The sequence below is a fragment of the Photinus pyralis genome, unplaced genomic scaffold (genome assembly GCF_008802855.1).
Source record: "Photinus pyralis isolate 1611_PpyrPB1 unplaced genomic scaffold, Ppyr1.3 Ppyr1.4_LG5, whole genome shotgun sequence".
Taxonomy (NCBI): domain Eukaryota; kingdom Metazoa; phylum Arthropoda; class Insecta; order Coleoptera; family Lampyridae; genus Photinus; species Photinus pyralis.
This window is the reverse complement of record NW_022170596.1, coordinates 19,965,624-19,984,666: the sequence shown is the minus strand read 5'-3', so window position 1 is coordinate 19,984,666 and position 19,043 is coordinate 19,965,624. Positions and strand designations below refer to the sequence as shown.

At 34.3% G+C, this 19,043-nt stretch overlaps 1 protein-coding gene across 1 annotated transcript in view; it reads right to left on the bottom strand.

Moving 5' to 3' along the window:
- Window positions 1-5,245: 5,245 nt before the first annotated feature.
- LOC116171287 (netrin receptor UNC5C-like) overlaps window positions 5,246-19,043 on the bottom strand; it is an 83,365-nt gene continuing 69,567 nt past the window's right edge. Inside the window, exons 5-7 of the mRNA XM_031488044.1 lie at window positions 13,973-14,119; window positions 9,325-9,582; window positions 5,246-7,426 (exon numbers count right to left, since the gene is read on the bottom strand). Of these exons, the coding sequence (XP_031343904.1) occupies window positions 5,955-7,426; window positions 9,325-9,582; window positions 13,973-14,119 (1,877 nt within the window). The 3' untranslated portion in view covers window positions 5,246-5,954. The remainder of the gene's footprint in view (window positions 7,427-9,324; window positions 9,583-13,972; window positions 14,120-19,043) is intronic.

Sequence of the window (19,043 nt, the reverse complement as noted above, 5' to 3'; positions counted from 1 at the left end):
GGCCCGCTCGGTCTCCTGATCTTATCCTTTCAGTTTTTTATTTGTGGGGTCGGGTCAAAGAATTAGTGTAGGTACACAAATCTAATCGCAGATTACGAAAACTTGAGAATGAGAATAGTTCGAGCTTTTGACAGTTTGGAACCTTTCGAAATTGCAATAATGCAGCAGTTCAGGTGGCGGATTAAACCCTTGGGAGGCCCTAAGCACAACGCCGTTTTGAGGTCCCTTTCCTAATAGAAATTAAAATTCTTAAATATTTTTAAATCAATGTGTTGATTCGATGTAAATTAAGGTAGGTAGGTAATCATTCAAACATTGACTAAAATTTGACGTTTTATAAACCTTCTTCTTAGGAACGAAAAAAACGCTAACCGAACACAAATTTGCAACTATCTACACGGATTAATAATTAGCATACAAGAGTGCTAAACTTTGCCGATTTAACTTAATTTCCATTTCATGAATATCAAAGTTACCTACGCATTTCTATACAATTTGATAAACCCAGTACAATCGAAAAACATCCTTGGGACACTTTTGTACGGATAACTGTAAATGGAGTACTAATGTTTAGTACAAATATAAGTTTTCAATTTAAGATCTTCCGGATTCTATTAACAATGTATTCTATTTATTGGCAATCGGGTATAAAACTCAATGGCTAAATTTATAGAAAGAATGATGCCAACTTTTCGATTAAAAAACAGAAAATATGAAATGCCTATTTTTTTGGTGTATGCGTATGAGCTATATACGTAACTAGCGGCCCTGGCGAACTTCGTAGCCAATATCTGTCAATATCCCGTTCCCGGGTGGGACAAAAGCAGGTTTCGGCGGCTGTGCCACCCCACCTCGTCCAAGTATTCCGCTCCTGGGTGGGACATATGCCGCCTCACTTCATGCAGTTTTATTAAATCGAAACCTTTGGGGGCATAGGTCCACCGTTCCCCAAAGTTTCATGACAATTGGAGTTACTGAAAAGTCCTTAGAATGGTTCAATAGTGACATAAGTATAGGTCACAATTTGTATCAGTGATGTACCTGGATCCTGTTTTACAATTAATGGAGTTCCTCAGAGAAGTGTATTGGTCCAATTTTATTTTCTATATACGGGGTGGTGACTTGACGAACGCACCATAAGAATTTCAATAGTAATTTTTTAATTTCCGATTATTGGCTCCCCTAATTATTTTAGAGATAAAGTCTATTTAGGTTTTTGTAGAGAAAAAATTACGAATCCGGTACATACTATTGTTTCCTGTTTTATAAATTTAAAAATTAAAAACTGTGCGTTTATAAAGTCGGTAATGGCATGGAATTATGAAATCAAATAAAAGCGCCTGCATTTGCCATTAGTTAGCTTTGTTTGATTGGGAAGCCAATAATCAGAAATGAAAAAATTACTATTGAAATTCCTATGGTGCGTTGTTCAAGTCACCACCCGTATTACAAGTGACTTGGTAGATGAGATAAACTAGACAGCAATACCATATGTTAATGTACGCAGGCGACTAACAGCTATATCATCATCATTTGGAATTAGCGATGCAGTAACATTAAAAAAAATTAAGCGGAACGGTTTGATAATGCAGTTACTTTTGAAAGTCCTACAGACTACAGTTTAGCTTTAATGAAACTTAAATACATGCATTATTTAAGATCTGTACTAACCACAAGAAGTACTTAAGCTAAACCAATACCTTTGATTATAGTCTATATTCAAAGACCAATACAATCAATAGTGTATCCACACATCGAATACTGTAGCGATTTATATTGTAGGTACTACTATACATTGACACAGAAGTGGAAAAACAAACACAAAAACTGGAAAATTCATGTATTCGTTTCGTTCAAAAAAGAGCTGGACAGAATACTTTCAAAAAGTATTTGAATACTAAATACTTTTACGTCCAGCACAAGGGAATACTAGATACCGATACATTGAACAGTATTCAAATACTTTAGAATGTATTCGAATACTTTCAAAAGTATACGAATACTTTCACAGGTATTCGAGTACTTTCAAAAGTATTCTAATACTATCAAAGGTATTAGAATACTATAAAAAGTACCTATTCGAATACTTTGAAAAGTATTCGGATACAGTAAAAACAAAAAGTATCCAACTACTTGTCACTCAAATACATTAAAAATTTAAAATAGTATACTAGATACTTAATACTACTTAAAAAATCAAGTTATATTTACTTTGTATGGGGTTAGCTTTTTTTATATTTCTATTGTTATATACAAATTTAAGGGGAGTAAAAGAGTATTATTATTATTATATTATTATATAGGAGGTACCTACCAGGACCTTTCTTATACCAGTTATATCCTTAAGAATAAGTGTACCAGTTTTCAAAGCGTCGTGCACATGATACGTACGCCTTTCTGAAATTAATCCTAGCGATTTTGAAACAGATCCATTCCTGACCATCCGTTTGTCCGTGTGCATGATAACTTGTTTAGAAACGTGTGATCGCTTTGAAAATTGGTACACATGGTCTTCAGGATACAAGAAAGGTCCCTATTGTTTTTAAGTTACGTAGACTATCGAGTTCGGTATTCAGATGTATATATTTTTATATTTGATTTTGTGACAATGGAAACTTTCCCTAAACATTTCTAAATTGTTCTCAAATATTTGAATAACTTAAAAGTACTGCCTTTTTTTGAGGCCGGAAAAAAAAATTATCTGAGATCGAGATCGAGAAATTTTGGTGTAGTCGATTTTTGGTAAAAAAGGAAGGTTATACACTGCCTTTTTTTGAGGCCCGCAAAAAAATTGTCTCAAATCGACCCGGAAAAAAATGTTCTTATAGAATGTGGCTTGTAGAATCCATAATTTCAAACAGTTCCTAGATTGGGCTACTAGTTCAAAATTTACAGCCCTTTGAATTTTCTTTCGAAATTGGTTTCTAGTCTATAACTTTTGATTGAAAAATCTAATCGAAAAAGTACGAATTGTTTTGGATTCTACGCACCAAAATTTTGGAGTAGTCGATTCATACCTTGCAAAGTATTCGAATACTTTACGAAGTATCCAAATACTTTGCGAAATATTCGAATACTAAATATTTGTGAAAGTATTTGAGTTAGAAAACAAATACTGCTTGCTTCCATAAAAGTATTTAATTACAAAGTCTTTGAATACTTTAAAGGATTTGAATACTAAAAAGTATTTACAAAATCGAATACTGCCCAGCTCTGGTTCAAAACTCATATTACGCCATACTTAGATCGGTATAAATTATTTAATGTAGAGCAAATATTTGCTGTGGTTATAAATAGCCTACCTGCCCATGCGCGATTTTGCCCAAAAGCTCTTCCTTATAGGTCTAAGAATATGTGTATCAAATTTAGTTCCAATCGGGTTAGCCGTTTAGCAAAAAATGAGAGTACAGACAGACCGACAGACAGACATCATCGAGATTTTGTTGGATTCGGATTCCTGGTGCCCCAAAACCTGTGTTTCCGTCAAAAAGTGGGATCATTTTTTATTTCAATGAAATACCTCCCTTGTAAACGTGCAGGTGGTAAAATGCAGTAGTCTATGCTATATTTTCGTAAAAACTAATCAACATATTAACACAAACGAAAATTATCAAAAAACAACCATTTATGACTATGGTTATATATCAGACTGCCCAAATTACGAAATCGGCTATCATTTGCAAAAGAATGCAAATTTTGTTTATGGCGACTGTAGTTCTTTCCTTAAGTTGGCCTTATATCACGCCTACGCACTTTGACTCTTAGATATATTAATCTTTTACGAAATAATGTCAATCATATAATACCAATTAAGATCATTAGGAAGGTGGTAGCAGTGGGCACATGATCTCTGTCATAGGAAGAGATCAAAGTAGGAATAATGAAGTGCGATTCTAAGGGGATCCCAAGAAATGAGAGGGCGGAAGGAAATATCTTGGTCATCTGCAAAGAAACAGGTGCCAGCTAATGCCTTTATGTCCATATAACAGAGAAGGTATCACTATGGAATGGTAACAATAATGAAATAATGGAACTAAGCCAAGGATAATAATAATTCTAAATTATCTATATTAAATGTGATATTAACCTCTATGTTTTGGGCCAGTTTGTGGACTGGAGTTACTGATGGAACTAGTTGCCCAAAAGGCATTACAGATCGTATTCAACAACAAGATATATGGTATAAGAAAAAAGGTTTAATATTCGCTGTAATCGATGGTTAATAAAATTAGCAAAGAAGAATAATAAAAGTTGACTTCCAAACCAATTTAAATCATAATCATATAGCGTAACTGAATATGGCGGAGAATGGAAGTACATACAAAGAAAAACAAAGAAATCGCACAAATACTAGACAAACTTTTTTTAGAGTTAGTTAGGTTAATGTAATAGTTATTAACCTTTAATAAGCTATATGGTTACGTATAATTGAATCATTTTTCTATATTATTTATCGAGGATATGGTAATTTTGAAAACTTGTAGGCATACCGATTTCAGCACAACCATAAGGCACGACAGCTTTCGCCTTCATCATTACTTACTGCATTTTTATTTATACTATTTATAAGTACTTAGAGAAAATCGGCTGTACTGTAGGTCAAGTTTCGGTCAATAATAATTAATTAACTGTTTAATTTTGCGTGCAAATTCTACACAGTGAACGTCTTATATTCTTGTGCAATTAACATCTCAATTTAAAATTCTCAAAAGAGATATTTGTGTCTTGCACGACATTGGCACACAGCCACAATTCTCAACATACTGAAACTGAACGGCGAAGCGTCGAAGAAAATCGGATTGTGTTATCTTTTTTACCATTCGTGATTATGGCGCGTCCCCTCGGTCAGCAATAAATTACGGAATAACTTGAAGTTGATTTCTACCGCAAGCTACTAGCTCTTCCAGCAAAATTTATCATCTAAAAAGAAGAGGCCGTCGGCTAACATTTTTAATTTATCATTCTAAATCGGGCGAAAATTGAATTTCACCTTTATTTTATTTTAAACCTTTTAAGCTTCATACTAACTAAATAGACTTATAAAGTGGAGGAAAGCGAATCCTTGGGGACTTTAATATCGAAGGTGGCGATCTCAATTCTATTAGATCTCTAGATGGACATACAGTTATTTTATGGCCTGTCATATTGCCAACATTGCCGTTAGGGTTCTTCCGAGCGTACTCAATTTTATCTATACTGTAATAAAAGGAATGTAAAAATAAAACCTCGTTATAAAAAATGGCATTGTATTTTTTTGTTTGACACTATATACACGTTTAAATATATTTCTAAAATACATCGTACATTTTCAACGTAAAAACTCCGTCTATTCGCAACTTATATAATAATATAGTCTGTACAAATAGTCTATATATATTTCTAAAAAAACTACTTTTGATTTATCTTGTATAAAACTCTACATTTACATTTAGTACGTGTGGTTTTTCGTTTAATAAATGCCGCATCTTCATTAATAATTCTACTTTTATATAATACATCAATAGTTACAGTAGCATATTAAGTGCCTTATATAACAAGTGTTCCTGTTTCCATTGAAACCACGAATTGCACGATTTCTAAAGGTCCCGTGGTCCCCTATTCAAAAATTAAACAATTTCACATAACTTCTCTGTAGGCCATTACAGAAGAGCGACTCGTCCAAAATTAACTGTCGTCTCCATCGCCAACGGCGACCATGGGAAAATAATAATAATGATGCAGTGGTCAAAGTGAGTTGTGTGCTAAGATGAAAGTGAACAGTCTAGAACATCTTCTCTCCTTAAATATTTTTAGCAACATCACATTCGAATTGCTCTTCTGGCGTGGATCACAGAGTTACAAATATAACAAACATCATCATGTTAAACAACATCCTGCATCAACTCGTACCTCTTTTACTTTTATGCATATATACAAATAACAAAACACTTACAAGCTAATCACAAAATAATTATTTATAACCAGTTGGGACCTAAGCTATTATCTAAAATAGAAGCTGCATCGTATCTCTCCATATCCCTAAAAATTTTAACCAGTTCAGTCAACGCGTTACTCTGCCTATTCCTCGCCTCCCATAGATCTAATATACATTCAGTAGGCGAAGGCTTAGTTGCAAAATAATTAATATACCTATCAACAGATAAAGCGTGCGCCAGCATGCGCCAGTCGTTGCCCCTTGCATTTGGGGGATCTAAGCACTGACATATGTGCTTCTTCACCTGCCGGTTTAGCCTAAATGAGAAGTCATCGCAGGTTGAAACGCCTCTGTCGGTCAGAATCAAGTTTTTCGCCAGCTTCGACGAAACCGCATCGTCTTGCGTCGCTAATTTAAAACTTTTGGCACTTTTAGGGGTATTCGTGTGATCGTCATGCTTGGACGACTTATTCGATTCGACGGTCGAACGAGGCGAGTCAGTCGGTATTACGATTTTTGGCACAAATGGAGAACTGGTCCTATGCGTGAAATTGTTGTCGTCCTTACAGGACACACGAAAGGTTTGGTGGTTATTAAAGCCCTTTTGGTTAACAATGATGGTGAAGCTCAAGTTGGGGTTCATTTCGTAGGCTTCTAGAGTGAAGGAACAGTGCAAGCTGTTACTGTTGGCTTGCCACAAATGGCGGAAGGGAATCTCTTGGTAGTCCGAGCTCGGTTTCGCCTTCCAACCCTCGCTTATGCCCTCCACAGTTAAACAGAGATTATTTCCGCCGTCCTGCAGGTGAATAACGCGCGGTTCGTCCATGAGAAAACCACCCAATCTCTTTTCTTGCCCGAAAACGGTCTCCATCGAGCTATCCGTGTCTTCAAGAACGTACACTCTCACACTATAATCGGCTGAGGATTGAAAACATAACTTAGGGGCGAATACTGCGAGCTTCAGTCGCTTAACCGCAAATCCGTTGACGGAATGGCCAACAGCGACGTATCGCGAAAGGGAATCGGTAACTAAATAAAGGGCGTCGTTATCTAATTGACAGAAGACTTCAGTATTAATCGTTTCTTGTCCCAACGTAACCGCCGTTTGCCATTGAGAGTCACTGCAATCACTTTGGAGGATCGAAATTGACCAATTGTGCATTGCCAAGTCGGCGCAATGGGGTAACTTTAATACGACAGCCTTGTTTATTGTAATATTAGGGCCGCAAGAGACGACCGGGCTAAGTTGCGTAATATTTTCGGCAAGTTTTGGTCGAAAACAGTCTTCGTTCAGTATTGACAGAAATATGTCGTGCTTTCGCGTTCTTGAAACGGCGCCATCTGGGATTAGGAGACTGACGCAGCTTTCGGGTAGGTTCAGATAGGCGCCGATGTGCGTCACTGTGGCGCTCGTATAGTTTCCTGACGTCGCCGGGGTGACGGCGTAAGCTGCCGGTAACGCAGGAAGCGGTAGCGTTACAGATTCCGTCGCTACTTCGTAGGTTGAATCGGCTGAAACAGATTTCAGTTTGATATTAGAGATATTCGAAATAATTTACAGATTACTACTTAAAAGTGATGTGAAATTTAAATTTGAAGCGGGAAAATTAAAGGGCCTTGCGAATAACAAGAAATTACTACAGTTTTTAATTAGTTTACGCGAACTATTGATCCAACATAACAGATTGAAACGCATTCGTATTTAAGGTAATACACATTATTACATTGTAAACTTTAATTCGTTTAACAGTAAAATACCTTTGCAATCACAACTCATAAAATGTAATTGAAATCACATTTTCATTTTTCCGCTTTAAACTTTATTACTTTTGGCATGAAAGGGCTTAATTTCAATTCCAACCAAAGAATTGCATTTTATTCTTTCTCTGTATATAAACTGACTTCATTTCCAATTTCTAGTAGTTACAGTTGACCGTTTAATTTACAATACATATTTTGACATGTTTTGTACTTGACTTTTCTCAGCATGCCTTACAGAGAGGTTTGGTATCCATAAATGCAGGAACATCATATTTATTTCGTAGTTATATTTTTCATTATTTTTTTATGTACAATAAACTTAAGTGTTGTGTTATTAACATTATTTCTATATTAATGTTTATTATGATTGTAAACACCAGACATAATCAATTTATTCTATACGACTCTAATGTGAACATATATAAGGATATTAAAATATTAAAAATATTGTGAAAGGAGGAAATTAAAATTGTTATTATAACATGTTTTACAACATACAACTTTTAACAATTTCATGCTTCGACTATATAAAGCTAAGTGTAAAATTCATTCTCAATTAATTATCCAACACTTTTATTTTATTGTGACATTTATAAACTAATCTAAAAGCTACAATCATTTTGTAGGTCCCATAAAACAATTACGAGAGCTATTAGAGAACTTTTTTGGATTTACCTAGTTATTTTAGGTTCTTTGTGAGAAAAAATTCTGAATCTGTACATTTGCATGCTCTTCAATTTTCCTAAAATTCTAACTGAAAAGGAAGGGTTGATTTTTCTATAATCCTTTTTTCTCTTCTTGTATATGAAAAATGAAAGGTGGCGATATGCAGGGACGTGTGATTTTGCTGTCTACAAGAGCCTTAAATACAATTTTGCTTTTAAAATAATTAGAGAACCCAATATTTGAACATTAATTTCTCTAGAACATGCTGAAGATGTATATTCTATTGACTGTGATTATTACGGAAGAAAGAATCATGGCTGCGTGACTCATAAAAAAACAATCCAGGACTCTTTCTTAAGGATCTGGCGTCTCAAGGGGTTCCGCTTTTGAATCATGTTATTTCTGAATTATTCATGAGGGTCCGTTGGTGAAGACTGCAAGCTCATATTTGCAAATCAGTGCATCTAATACCATCGCGAATCTGGGGAATCACAAATTTCTTGTTCTTCAGATATACATATGTCTCTTCAAGACCATTGTAAGATGTGGTAATAGAAGCTACTTCAGTGGCGGATCCAGGAAAACTTTTCAAGGACTGCACATTCTGAACTTTTAACTTCGGTCGCAAAGATGCACCTCCCAATTACGGTGACGGAGAACAGCTTGTACGTAGTGCACATTTTTAGAAAGATAGAAAGTAGGGAATGTAATGGAAATACTGTAAATTACGTTGCCTAAACTTTTAAAAGGGTGCTTTTTACCTTTTCTCCAAGCCTTTTTGGGTGTGTCGGCTTTGCCCCCTGCTGAATCCACCACTGAGCTGAGCCCTTTTTCCAACGGTTCGAATCATATTAATTAGGAACTAAGTAAAGTAATTAAAAGTACGTTTTACCTTGGATACTTTACTTAAAAATTATACCCATCTGACCAAATGGAGGAATTAATACGTCAAATTCCCATTTTCTCCCAACGCCTATACTTACAGTTATTAGTGAGACCACTCAATTGGCTCCTTTTCCCACTCGACGACTCCAGCGTCGAACTTGTCGCTGGTGACATCTGTATATCACTCGCAGATGTTAAATGGGGTACATCGTAATGATGTTCTGATACAGAACGCGTAACTGAGGTAGCAGGGGTAGTATATGGGTACTCGTAGCAAGGGGGCACTGTCTGCGTCAAATCTGGCTGCAGCGATAGGGATTTTTTGTCGTGCTCCGGAAAGAACTCTGGGTGGTATTCTGAAAACGAGAAAAAAACAGCAATTAGTATTCCACGTTTATCGGTATAATTCGGTTGAGTAATGTTCACCGACAATTAATAAACGGAAGGAGTGCGCGCATAGTGAAAAAGCTATCCCAACATCTGCTAATATAAGGAGTCATTAGGGCTCAAATTAAGCATTTAAATAATTTCACATACAGAAATAAATGAGCCGCGATATAAATAATAATGTAAATGACAAATGCGTGTATGCGAGCTACAATTTTTCGAATTTACCTAATTATAAGGTTATGATTAATAAACGTTGCCCAATTAAAATTATTCTTGAGGTTTACGAATCTCTAAATGGAAAACATATGGCTCACCACGAATTGGACATTAAAGCGAGCGACTGATGGCATTACTAAAATGTTTCAGATTTTATTCGAATCATATATCATACCTTCGTACAACACTAATTGGGGCAAACTATTAATATTTGGTCCTTTCCATTAGTTCGGCGATTAATAATAGGTTTCAGTTCCGCATTGGGCAGGAAACTGTAAGTCACGCGAAAAAAATTTCGAAATTATTTTAATTGGCATTTCACTAGACTCCGCTGAAAGGAAAGCCCTACTACAATTCATCTTTGCTCTTGTCAGCTTCAATCTTTCTGCAATCAATCTATATCAATCAAATCGTTTTAGGCAAACAAAAAGGTTGAAATCTGAGTTGTTTTCCTAATTCGTGCGCGGTTACGGAAATGACACCGAACAATTTTAAAGCATATACAGACTATTATTGATGGATGTTGCTTCTAAGCATATTTATCTACATCGTGAAGAATGTGGAGAAAATGTAAGCAAAGGTTCTCCTTGTCACTTACTAAGTACATATTGTTTCTTGGTTAGAGGGTAACTATCGCAACATTGTACAACGGTCATTTTATTTTTGGGATGAAATCCGTTTTCTCCACTCCCTGGGTCTAAAACAATCGGCCTTGTTCTCACATCTTGAATTTTTGAACAATTCCACTTGCTTCACAAGTCGAGAGCACCTGAATGGTAGGCAGAGCTGAGTAGAATACTTTCAAAAAGTATTTGAATACTAAATAGTAAATACTTTACACAAATCAAAGGTATTTGAATACTAAATACTTTTACGTCCAGCACAAGCGAATACTAGATACAGATACATTGAAAAGTAATCAAATACTTAAAAAAATAAGCATTCAAATACTTTAGAATGTATTCGAATACTATAAAAAGTATTCGAATACTTTGAAAAGTATTTCATTATCTTACTTTGAAAAGTATTCGAATACAGTAAAAAGTATTCAAATACTTGTCACTCAAATACATTAAAAATTTAAAATAGTATACTAGATAAAAGGCTTAATACTACTTAAAAAATCAAGTTATACTTTGTATGGGGTTAGCTTTTTTTTATATTTCTATTGTTATATACAAATTTAAGGGGAGTAAAAGCGTAATATTATTATTATATTATTATATAGGAGGTACCTACCAGGACCTTTCTTATACCAGTTATATCCTTAAGAATACGTGTTGTACCAGTTTTCAAAGCGATCGTACGTCGTGCACATGATACGTACGCCTTTCTGAAATTAATCCTAGCGATTTTGGAACAGATCCATTTTTGACCATCCGTTTGTCCGTGTGCATGATAACTTGTTTAGAAACGTGCGATCGCTTTGAAAATGGTCTTAAGGATATAAGAAAGGTCCCTATTGTTTTTTAAGTTACGTAGACTATCGAGTTCGGTATTCAGATGTATCGGATTTTTATATTTGATTTTGTGACAATGGAAACTTTCCCTAAACATTTCTAAATTGTTCTCAAATATTTGAATGACTTAAAAGTACTGCCTTTTTTTGAGGCCGGAAAAAAAATTGTCTGATATCGATCGAGAAAACATTTTCTTATAGAATTTGGCCCGTAGAATCCATAATTGCAAACAGTTCCAAGTTTGGGCTACTACTTCAAAAGTTACAGCCCTTTGAATTTTCTTTCGAAATTGGTTTCTAGTCTATAACTTTTGATTGAGAAGTCTGATCGAAAAAGTACGAATTGTTATGGATTCTACGCACCAAAATTAATAAGAAAAAGTGTTTTCCCGAGAAATTTTGGTGCAGTCGATTTTTGGTAAAAAGGAAGGTTATACACTGCCTTTTTTTGAGCCCCGAAAAAAAATTGTCTCAGATCGACCCGGAAAAACAATTTTCTTATAGAATGTGGCCTGTAGAATCCATAATTTCAAACAGTTCCAAGATTGGGCTACTAGTTCAAAAGTTACAGCCATTTGAATTTTCTTTCGAAATTGGTTTCTAGTCTATAACTTTTGATTGAGAAGTCTGATCGAAAAAGTACGAATTGTTTTGGATTCTACGCACCAAAATTAATAAGAAAAAGTCTTTTCCCGAGAAATTTTGGTGCAGTCGATTTTTGGTAAAAAAGGAAGGGTAAGTATTCAAATACCTTGCGAAGTATTCGAATACTAAATATTTGTGAAAGTATTTGAGTTACAAATACCCTCTTAGATAAGAATTTCTTTGTAAATATTATCTAATAAAGTATAAATAAATAAATAAATAAATAAATAAAATACTGCTTCCATAAAAGTATTTAATTACCAAGTATTTGTATACTTTAAAGGATTTGAATACTAAAAAGTATTTACAAAATCGAATACTGCCCAGCTCTGATGGTAGGTCTCAGTTCTCAGGGAAAAATGTAAACATGCAATGCGTACATTTTAGGTGCTTAGAGCAAGCTTTGAGTGATAATTAGCTAAAGTGGAATCGACAAGTTTCGGCTACGTAGCGATATTTTACAAAATTCCTTTTTTGAGATATTACAATGAACTGCGTCACGTACATAATACTACGTTAATCCATCACAATAAATGAGTACATGGCCCTTTAACTATGGCAAAGTATTAAAATAATGAAAAATCAAAGTACTGTAGTAAACGCACCCGGAGTCATAAGCTCTAAAATGAAAACACGTTTCGTAAATCCTCGATTTTGCATTGAAACAGGATTGTAATTCCAGAGGGTTTAAAATCAAATCTGACACTCGGCTTTTAAGTGTCTTAGGTAACACTAGAATTCGTGCTCGCCGGAAATGAAATATTTTGAATTCTGACGAATCGATAATCGTCATTTCGGAAATTACCTTAAAATGGGATCATTTTTAGTTTGTGACTTACCTCGTTTTCTCGTTTAAGAAGGATAATTGGAATAAAAACAGAACAGTTGGTCAATTTCTCTATACAATCCAGTTTTGCTCATTTGTGCTTCTATGGATATTCGCTTAGTTATAATGTCACATAATACACTAACTCAAAGCCCTTTCCAACAGTTTTTCGTATTTCCAATTTATTCGAACATAATTTTGGTACTGTCTCTCCTATATCGTATAAGGTAATTAGTTTTTGTTACCTACTCATTGATTTCCTTTCTCTTGCACATCTTTACTACGAAATAGCCCTTCTTATCTACTGAGTGCTTACTTTTGAATCTATAGCAAATGTATACGTTTTCACTAATTGATAGTTGCGAAGGCCTATATCATTTGCCCTAACGCTATACGTGATTTTCAATTGGAAATACGAAATTATCGTTCAGTACACTGTTAACCCTAAATTTTCCAACTTTCGTTTTCACCTCGGTTTTCACAGTAAAACTACATGATATTTTCAGTTCACACCGTACCCCATGAAACCAATGTATTTATTTTGTAGAATACAGTAGATCAAATTAGTTGGCACCGGATAGTTTTGATCATTAGAACTATTGAAACTGTCTTATTTTAAAGTGTTAAAAAGCATTTTAATGAAAATGGAATACAAAGGTTATATTTAGAAAGGAGCATGTGTTCGTATAAACGTACTATATAAAGAAATTTTTCAACATGTGAATCGTCTTCTCCTTTAGCTGTAATACGCCATAAAATCATCTTGTAAAGTTAAGACACATCATTAATCTTCAACATGTCTAAAATGTAACGTAAGAGTCATTTAAAAGCGCACGACCCTAAATTTAAATTATTTTCAAACCGTTTTTTAGAGAAAAAAATTATTTTCGTTGCTTACGCGCCCAATAGTGCTACTTTGGCTTTGAGGGTTGTAAATAACTGTTGTCAGGTTGATGTGATGAATTACTACCGCGAAGTGCATTTATCATTGCCGAAATTGATGACATTTCTGTTTGCTAATTGTGCAGTGATATTTATGAAGAAATTAGCAAATTGTTAAGCGTGAGCTTCTGGTAATGGGGATCGAATTATTTATGAGGTTTCTCTTATAAATGCACTTTCCTCTTGGCGCTTTGATGTTTCCAGGGAAAAATGATTATTAAACAAACAGAATTGGCGTGTAAAAAATTTATCGGTGTTGTGTACTTACCGTTAGCTGCCATATTATACAAGGATTGATGATGTCCCTTTTTACGATAAAATCTCACAAGAAAGAAGGATAACAAAGTCACAAGAAATATTGCAACCGTAAGTCCGATGTAAAGGGCTAAATCTGCTTGTGTATCGGCCAGATTTGCTGTAACAAAGAAAAAAGGTATTACCAAACGTGCAAAGCCGTTTTTTAAGTAAAGGCGTTTAACATGCCCTATAACAGATGTAACAGCTGAGATTAACCCCTTTATAGTTTTGCAACTAAATCGAGATTATTGTAACCGCGTTTGTAATTACCATTCTTGTCCCTTTTGGTGTTCCAAAGTGTGAGCCACAAGGGGCCGCCGACTTGCACCATTAAGACAAGAATCATAATTAAGGAGTACTAATATTAGCCCTTTAACTAGAAATCCCTACGACCCCCATCTATAAGAAGCAAGCGGTCAACCGGAAATAATAAAGACGTCAGGTTGTTCGGAGCTGCTTAAGGGAAAAAAAATTGTAAACAGATTTTAGATTTCCCGAAGTTCGCTCGAAAATTCAATTGGGATATTTATGTGTAAATACAAGGCAGGAAATTTAAACCCTCAGGCTAGTTTTTAGCGAGTCCTTTTTACGCGAACGTGATTTTGCGTTATAAGGGTTCCTTTTAAAGTTGATTATTTGGATTTCTAATGCGTGCGGGTTCATTAGAAATTTCTGAACCAATAATGAAGATTGAGACGTAAAAAATTGTACCGGAATCAACGACAAATGCGGAAATTGTAGCCGGCCACTTTGTTCGCAAATCTTTTGAAAGGTTTAATATATTACATTTACATTTGCATATTTTGCATATTACTTTACAATAAATATGCCAGCTTTACTGTTCAGTCTTTTAATGTTTTTCGTGTTGTATTGAAAATAGCTTTCTTTCGCTGGTCCACATCACAAAATTTGTTTTCAGCAATATTAATTTGTTGAAACTCGCTACACGACTGGTTGATGAAAAGTATATGGCTATGCATTTTATTGTATTTGTTTTTTTTAAAATTTGTGTATACTGTATACTGACCCCCATGAGGACGGTCTCCAATACCAAATTACAGTTTATGTTAATTTACCTTGATTGGCAACATTTGAGGATTTAAAAATAGTGCATATTGCGATGCTGAAAGGAAGTTTCTGACCTGAAGTTTGGAAGGGTTTAAATTCCAGCTAATTTTTAAAATTAGAGGGCTTTATAAGGTATAATGAATAGAACCTACAACAGACGCATCATATTATACATGTCTATGGTTACCGAGGTCGATCTTGTATAAATTTATCTGTAGTGTCGACTTCCACTGCACTTTAAAGCTCTCAAGTTTCGCTTTCTGGCTTCAAATTAAATGGAGGAAATGTTTGTTGCACGCTTTTCCAAGTAACTTATGTTCAGGCATCATTTTTAATCGCTCCGATGCGGAAACAAAGCCCCATCTAATTAAAAACAAGCCTCAATATTTGACCCCATACGATTTAAGGATAGTTGAATATTTTCTGTTGCTTGACGTGTCCGTATTTAAATAACAAAAGGGAATGATTGAAGGGGGATGATAAACTCCATTTGCATTTAAATATATCGATGGATTTTCCATTTTGGAGGCTCTTCATTAATGAGAAACAACATTTTTAATTAAATTAAGACACAAAAACGGGCGTCAAAGAAACAATCGTAAATTTCATCCATAAATTTTAGAAAAGGTGCGTAACGAAGGCGTCAGATGATAAAAAGGACGTAGAAAAGGGATAATAAGTGGAAGCCCAAAGCGTTTTCGCAATCCACAGATGGTAACCGGCTTGTTTCGTGAATGTGTCGCTTTTACCTAATGTCCAATAATGCCGTATACGCGTTGTTACGTATTCATCCAATGTTTTACCCCTAAAATTTTGTCATTTATCCGAAAGGTCACGTAATCAACATTTCCGAAATTTTGTATTCAATTCCAATAGCATCGAAATTTCTTTTAAAATCATTTATTGTTTGTACTAATTTTCAATGTACAAATCATTCCGCTTTGACAAGCTTTTCCTTTTGATTGCATTCTTTTTAATCAAGAAAACATCTTAAGTGCTCTTAAAGTATCCAGACAACATTAAAATTTATGTTGAGAGATATAAAAAATTTTATGTATCCTGTTCGATTAGTTTCTTAGTTTCATAAAACGCTTTTACTGGTTAAGCCGTAATTAAGTACAAAGTTTTCTAATGCGCCCGAGATGAGGCGGAATTCACGAAAATGATTAATTAATATATGATGGGGATGCGTACACTCTATATATAACGTATGCATTTGCGAAATTTCGTTAGCAGCTTACATTCAATTGGAAATTCCCCTTCAAAGGGTTTGGAATATCGGACAAATTACAGAGATGACCGAGGAAAATTAAACTGGACCGCTATTGGGATGGACATTGCATTTTTCGTGAAACGAGTGAGTGCCGTAGACGTTAGAAGGGTTTCGGTGATGCATGGCACTATTCATTCCAAACCGCTTTGGGGTCTTATACGTGCATGTTACACTTCAAATACACTTAGCTTTTAAAATATATTATTTATCTTAACGAATGCCATTCAAAGATTAATGAAAATTGATACGAATTAATAAGTACAACGACTTTAATAACGACAACGTACTTAGTCGATAGAAAATTAATAATTGTGGCGCTAAGATTCTTCCTTTCGGTATTGCATATTATGCATGTTGTAGGAACGATTTTCTGGTTTTACCTACGTACGTCGAATATTGGCAATCATTTAAAGTAGTTACCTCGACGTAATTTTCTAGGTACGAGCTAAGTAATGAGAAAAACCACTCTAACCGCATGCACCGATACGTAGGCGGTTCGTGAATTGTGGTAATAAGCCCTTACTACGAAATTATACCTTTTATAATTTGTAAACGTTTTTTTTATTATCGACACTTTAAATTGCATCTTCACAACTAATTGACGTGACGAAGGTAACCAAATGAAAATGTTTGCAAATGAATAGTTTGGTTAATTGTGAGTTATAAAAAGACTAGTGATGAAAAATGACGCTTTTTAAACGTCATAATTAGACATCATTTTGCAGATGCTTTTCGTCGGAGTTTCTCACAATAAGACCAACTGTTGTACGACACGGTTATGAAATATCATGTTTAATTTGAGTTTAAATTTGATATTCATATTTTAGAACGTAAATAGGATATGAAAGTACAGAGTTGCAGTATAACAAATTCTATTCTAGAGAATGATCTGTTGCAAACATAGACTTGCGATACTAACTCATCGTTTACCTTTGTAAAAGATCTGGTTTCGGATTAAAATTGCTTCATACTTCATATTATACTAGAAAATATCGGCCTGCAACAACTCAATCCTTTATTTTTTATAAATATCGATTTTTGACTTATTCTTTTGATATATCCATGGGAACGTGAAAATTTCTTCGTCTATGAGTTCTAGAGGCAAAAATCTATTACATATTGCCATTTCCGGTTGGTCTGCAACCACTATCTTTCCGGTAGACTTTCGTAAGGGCGTTTTTGTAAAAATAATCTTTAGATTCATAGATTCTACAGGTTAAAATCTACTAGAAAGTGTTCCAGTCAATTTTGGAACTTTTTTGGTAGATTTTCGGTAAAAATGGATTTCTGGGTTAAAACTTCAATTGTGCTGTTTGATCGTGAGCTTTGTGTCGTATTAGGTACCTATAATAAAAAGGAAAACATTAGTATTGGATTAAATTGTTTTATTTTATAGCAGACGTTAATTAACATTTTAATAGGTATGAATTAGTATCATATATAAATTAGTTCATTTTCAGTTGTATTTCTCATTATTTTATCAAAAATTCGGCAATAAATTCCATTAGAAAAATCATGTTAGCCATGGAAATTTTCTACAGAATTGAAAGAGCTTTTGACACAGACGAAATGCTCATTAAAATGCACGGAAAACAAATATCGCGTACTAGAGCAACTATTTCCGCTATTTCCGAATAACGTTTGAATCTGTTTTTTGTCTTACCATGATTTTGGTAATTGGATTTATGATTTATTGTCGAATTTTTGATAAAATAATGAGAAATACACCTGAAAATGCACTAATTCTTATATCATTAGATGAGAAAAAATCTTCTTTCGATTGGTGTCATTATAAACCTGCAAAAAACCTTTTTCCCATGTTAATTCCCTATGTTTGGTTTTAGAATATTCACCCGGTATATGTACAATATATCCAAAGGTATATATGACAAATTTTTTTAGAGTTGGGTCTTCATGTTCTGCTCCTACTTGTTCTCAAACTAAGATAATGAAAAAGATGAGCCAAATCAATTAATATACAGGGCGTTTTTTGGCAAATTTTAAAAATCAGTCAAGCGTAAACTTTATTTTAGCAGATGTAACAAAAATGTAAAAAAAAGTTGTTTCGAATTAAAAGTTTTGGAAGACCTTAAATTTTCATACAAATCAGCCTATTTTGATTTTTTCGACAGCATTCAATACTTTTGAACTATGTAATTAGTAATAAAAATCAAGCAGACTGATTTGTATAAGAATTGAAGGTCTACCATATCTGTCAAGCTGACATGTCTGTCTGTCATGTCTATGACGTGATTGTTTTTTAAACGATTTACTGATTTTTAAAATTGTTTTCTCGTTTTTTTTATGAAAAAAATTAAAGTAGGCTGGTTTGTATGAAAATTGAAAGTCTTCCATAACTTTTAATTCTTAACAACTTTATTAAATATATTTTTGACACATCTGCTCAAATTAGGACAGTTTACTCCTGACTAATTTTTAGAATTCGGAAAAAAACACCCTGCATATTAATCAGGATATTAATTGATGTGATTCATTTTTTTTAATATCTTAGTTTGAGACTAAGCAGGAGCGATCCTCAGAAGATGAAGGCCCTACTAAAAAAAATTGTCATATACATCTTATGTGTACTCAATCCGTGGACACACTGTATATATTCCATAGATGTAGCCACCCATTTACTTGCAAGAAGGAGCATCTGCGCCAACATGCGTAACACAGAGATCTATATTTTGTACCTTTA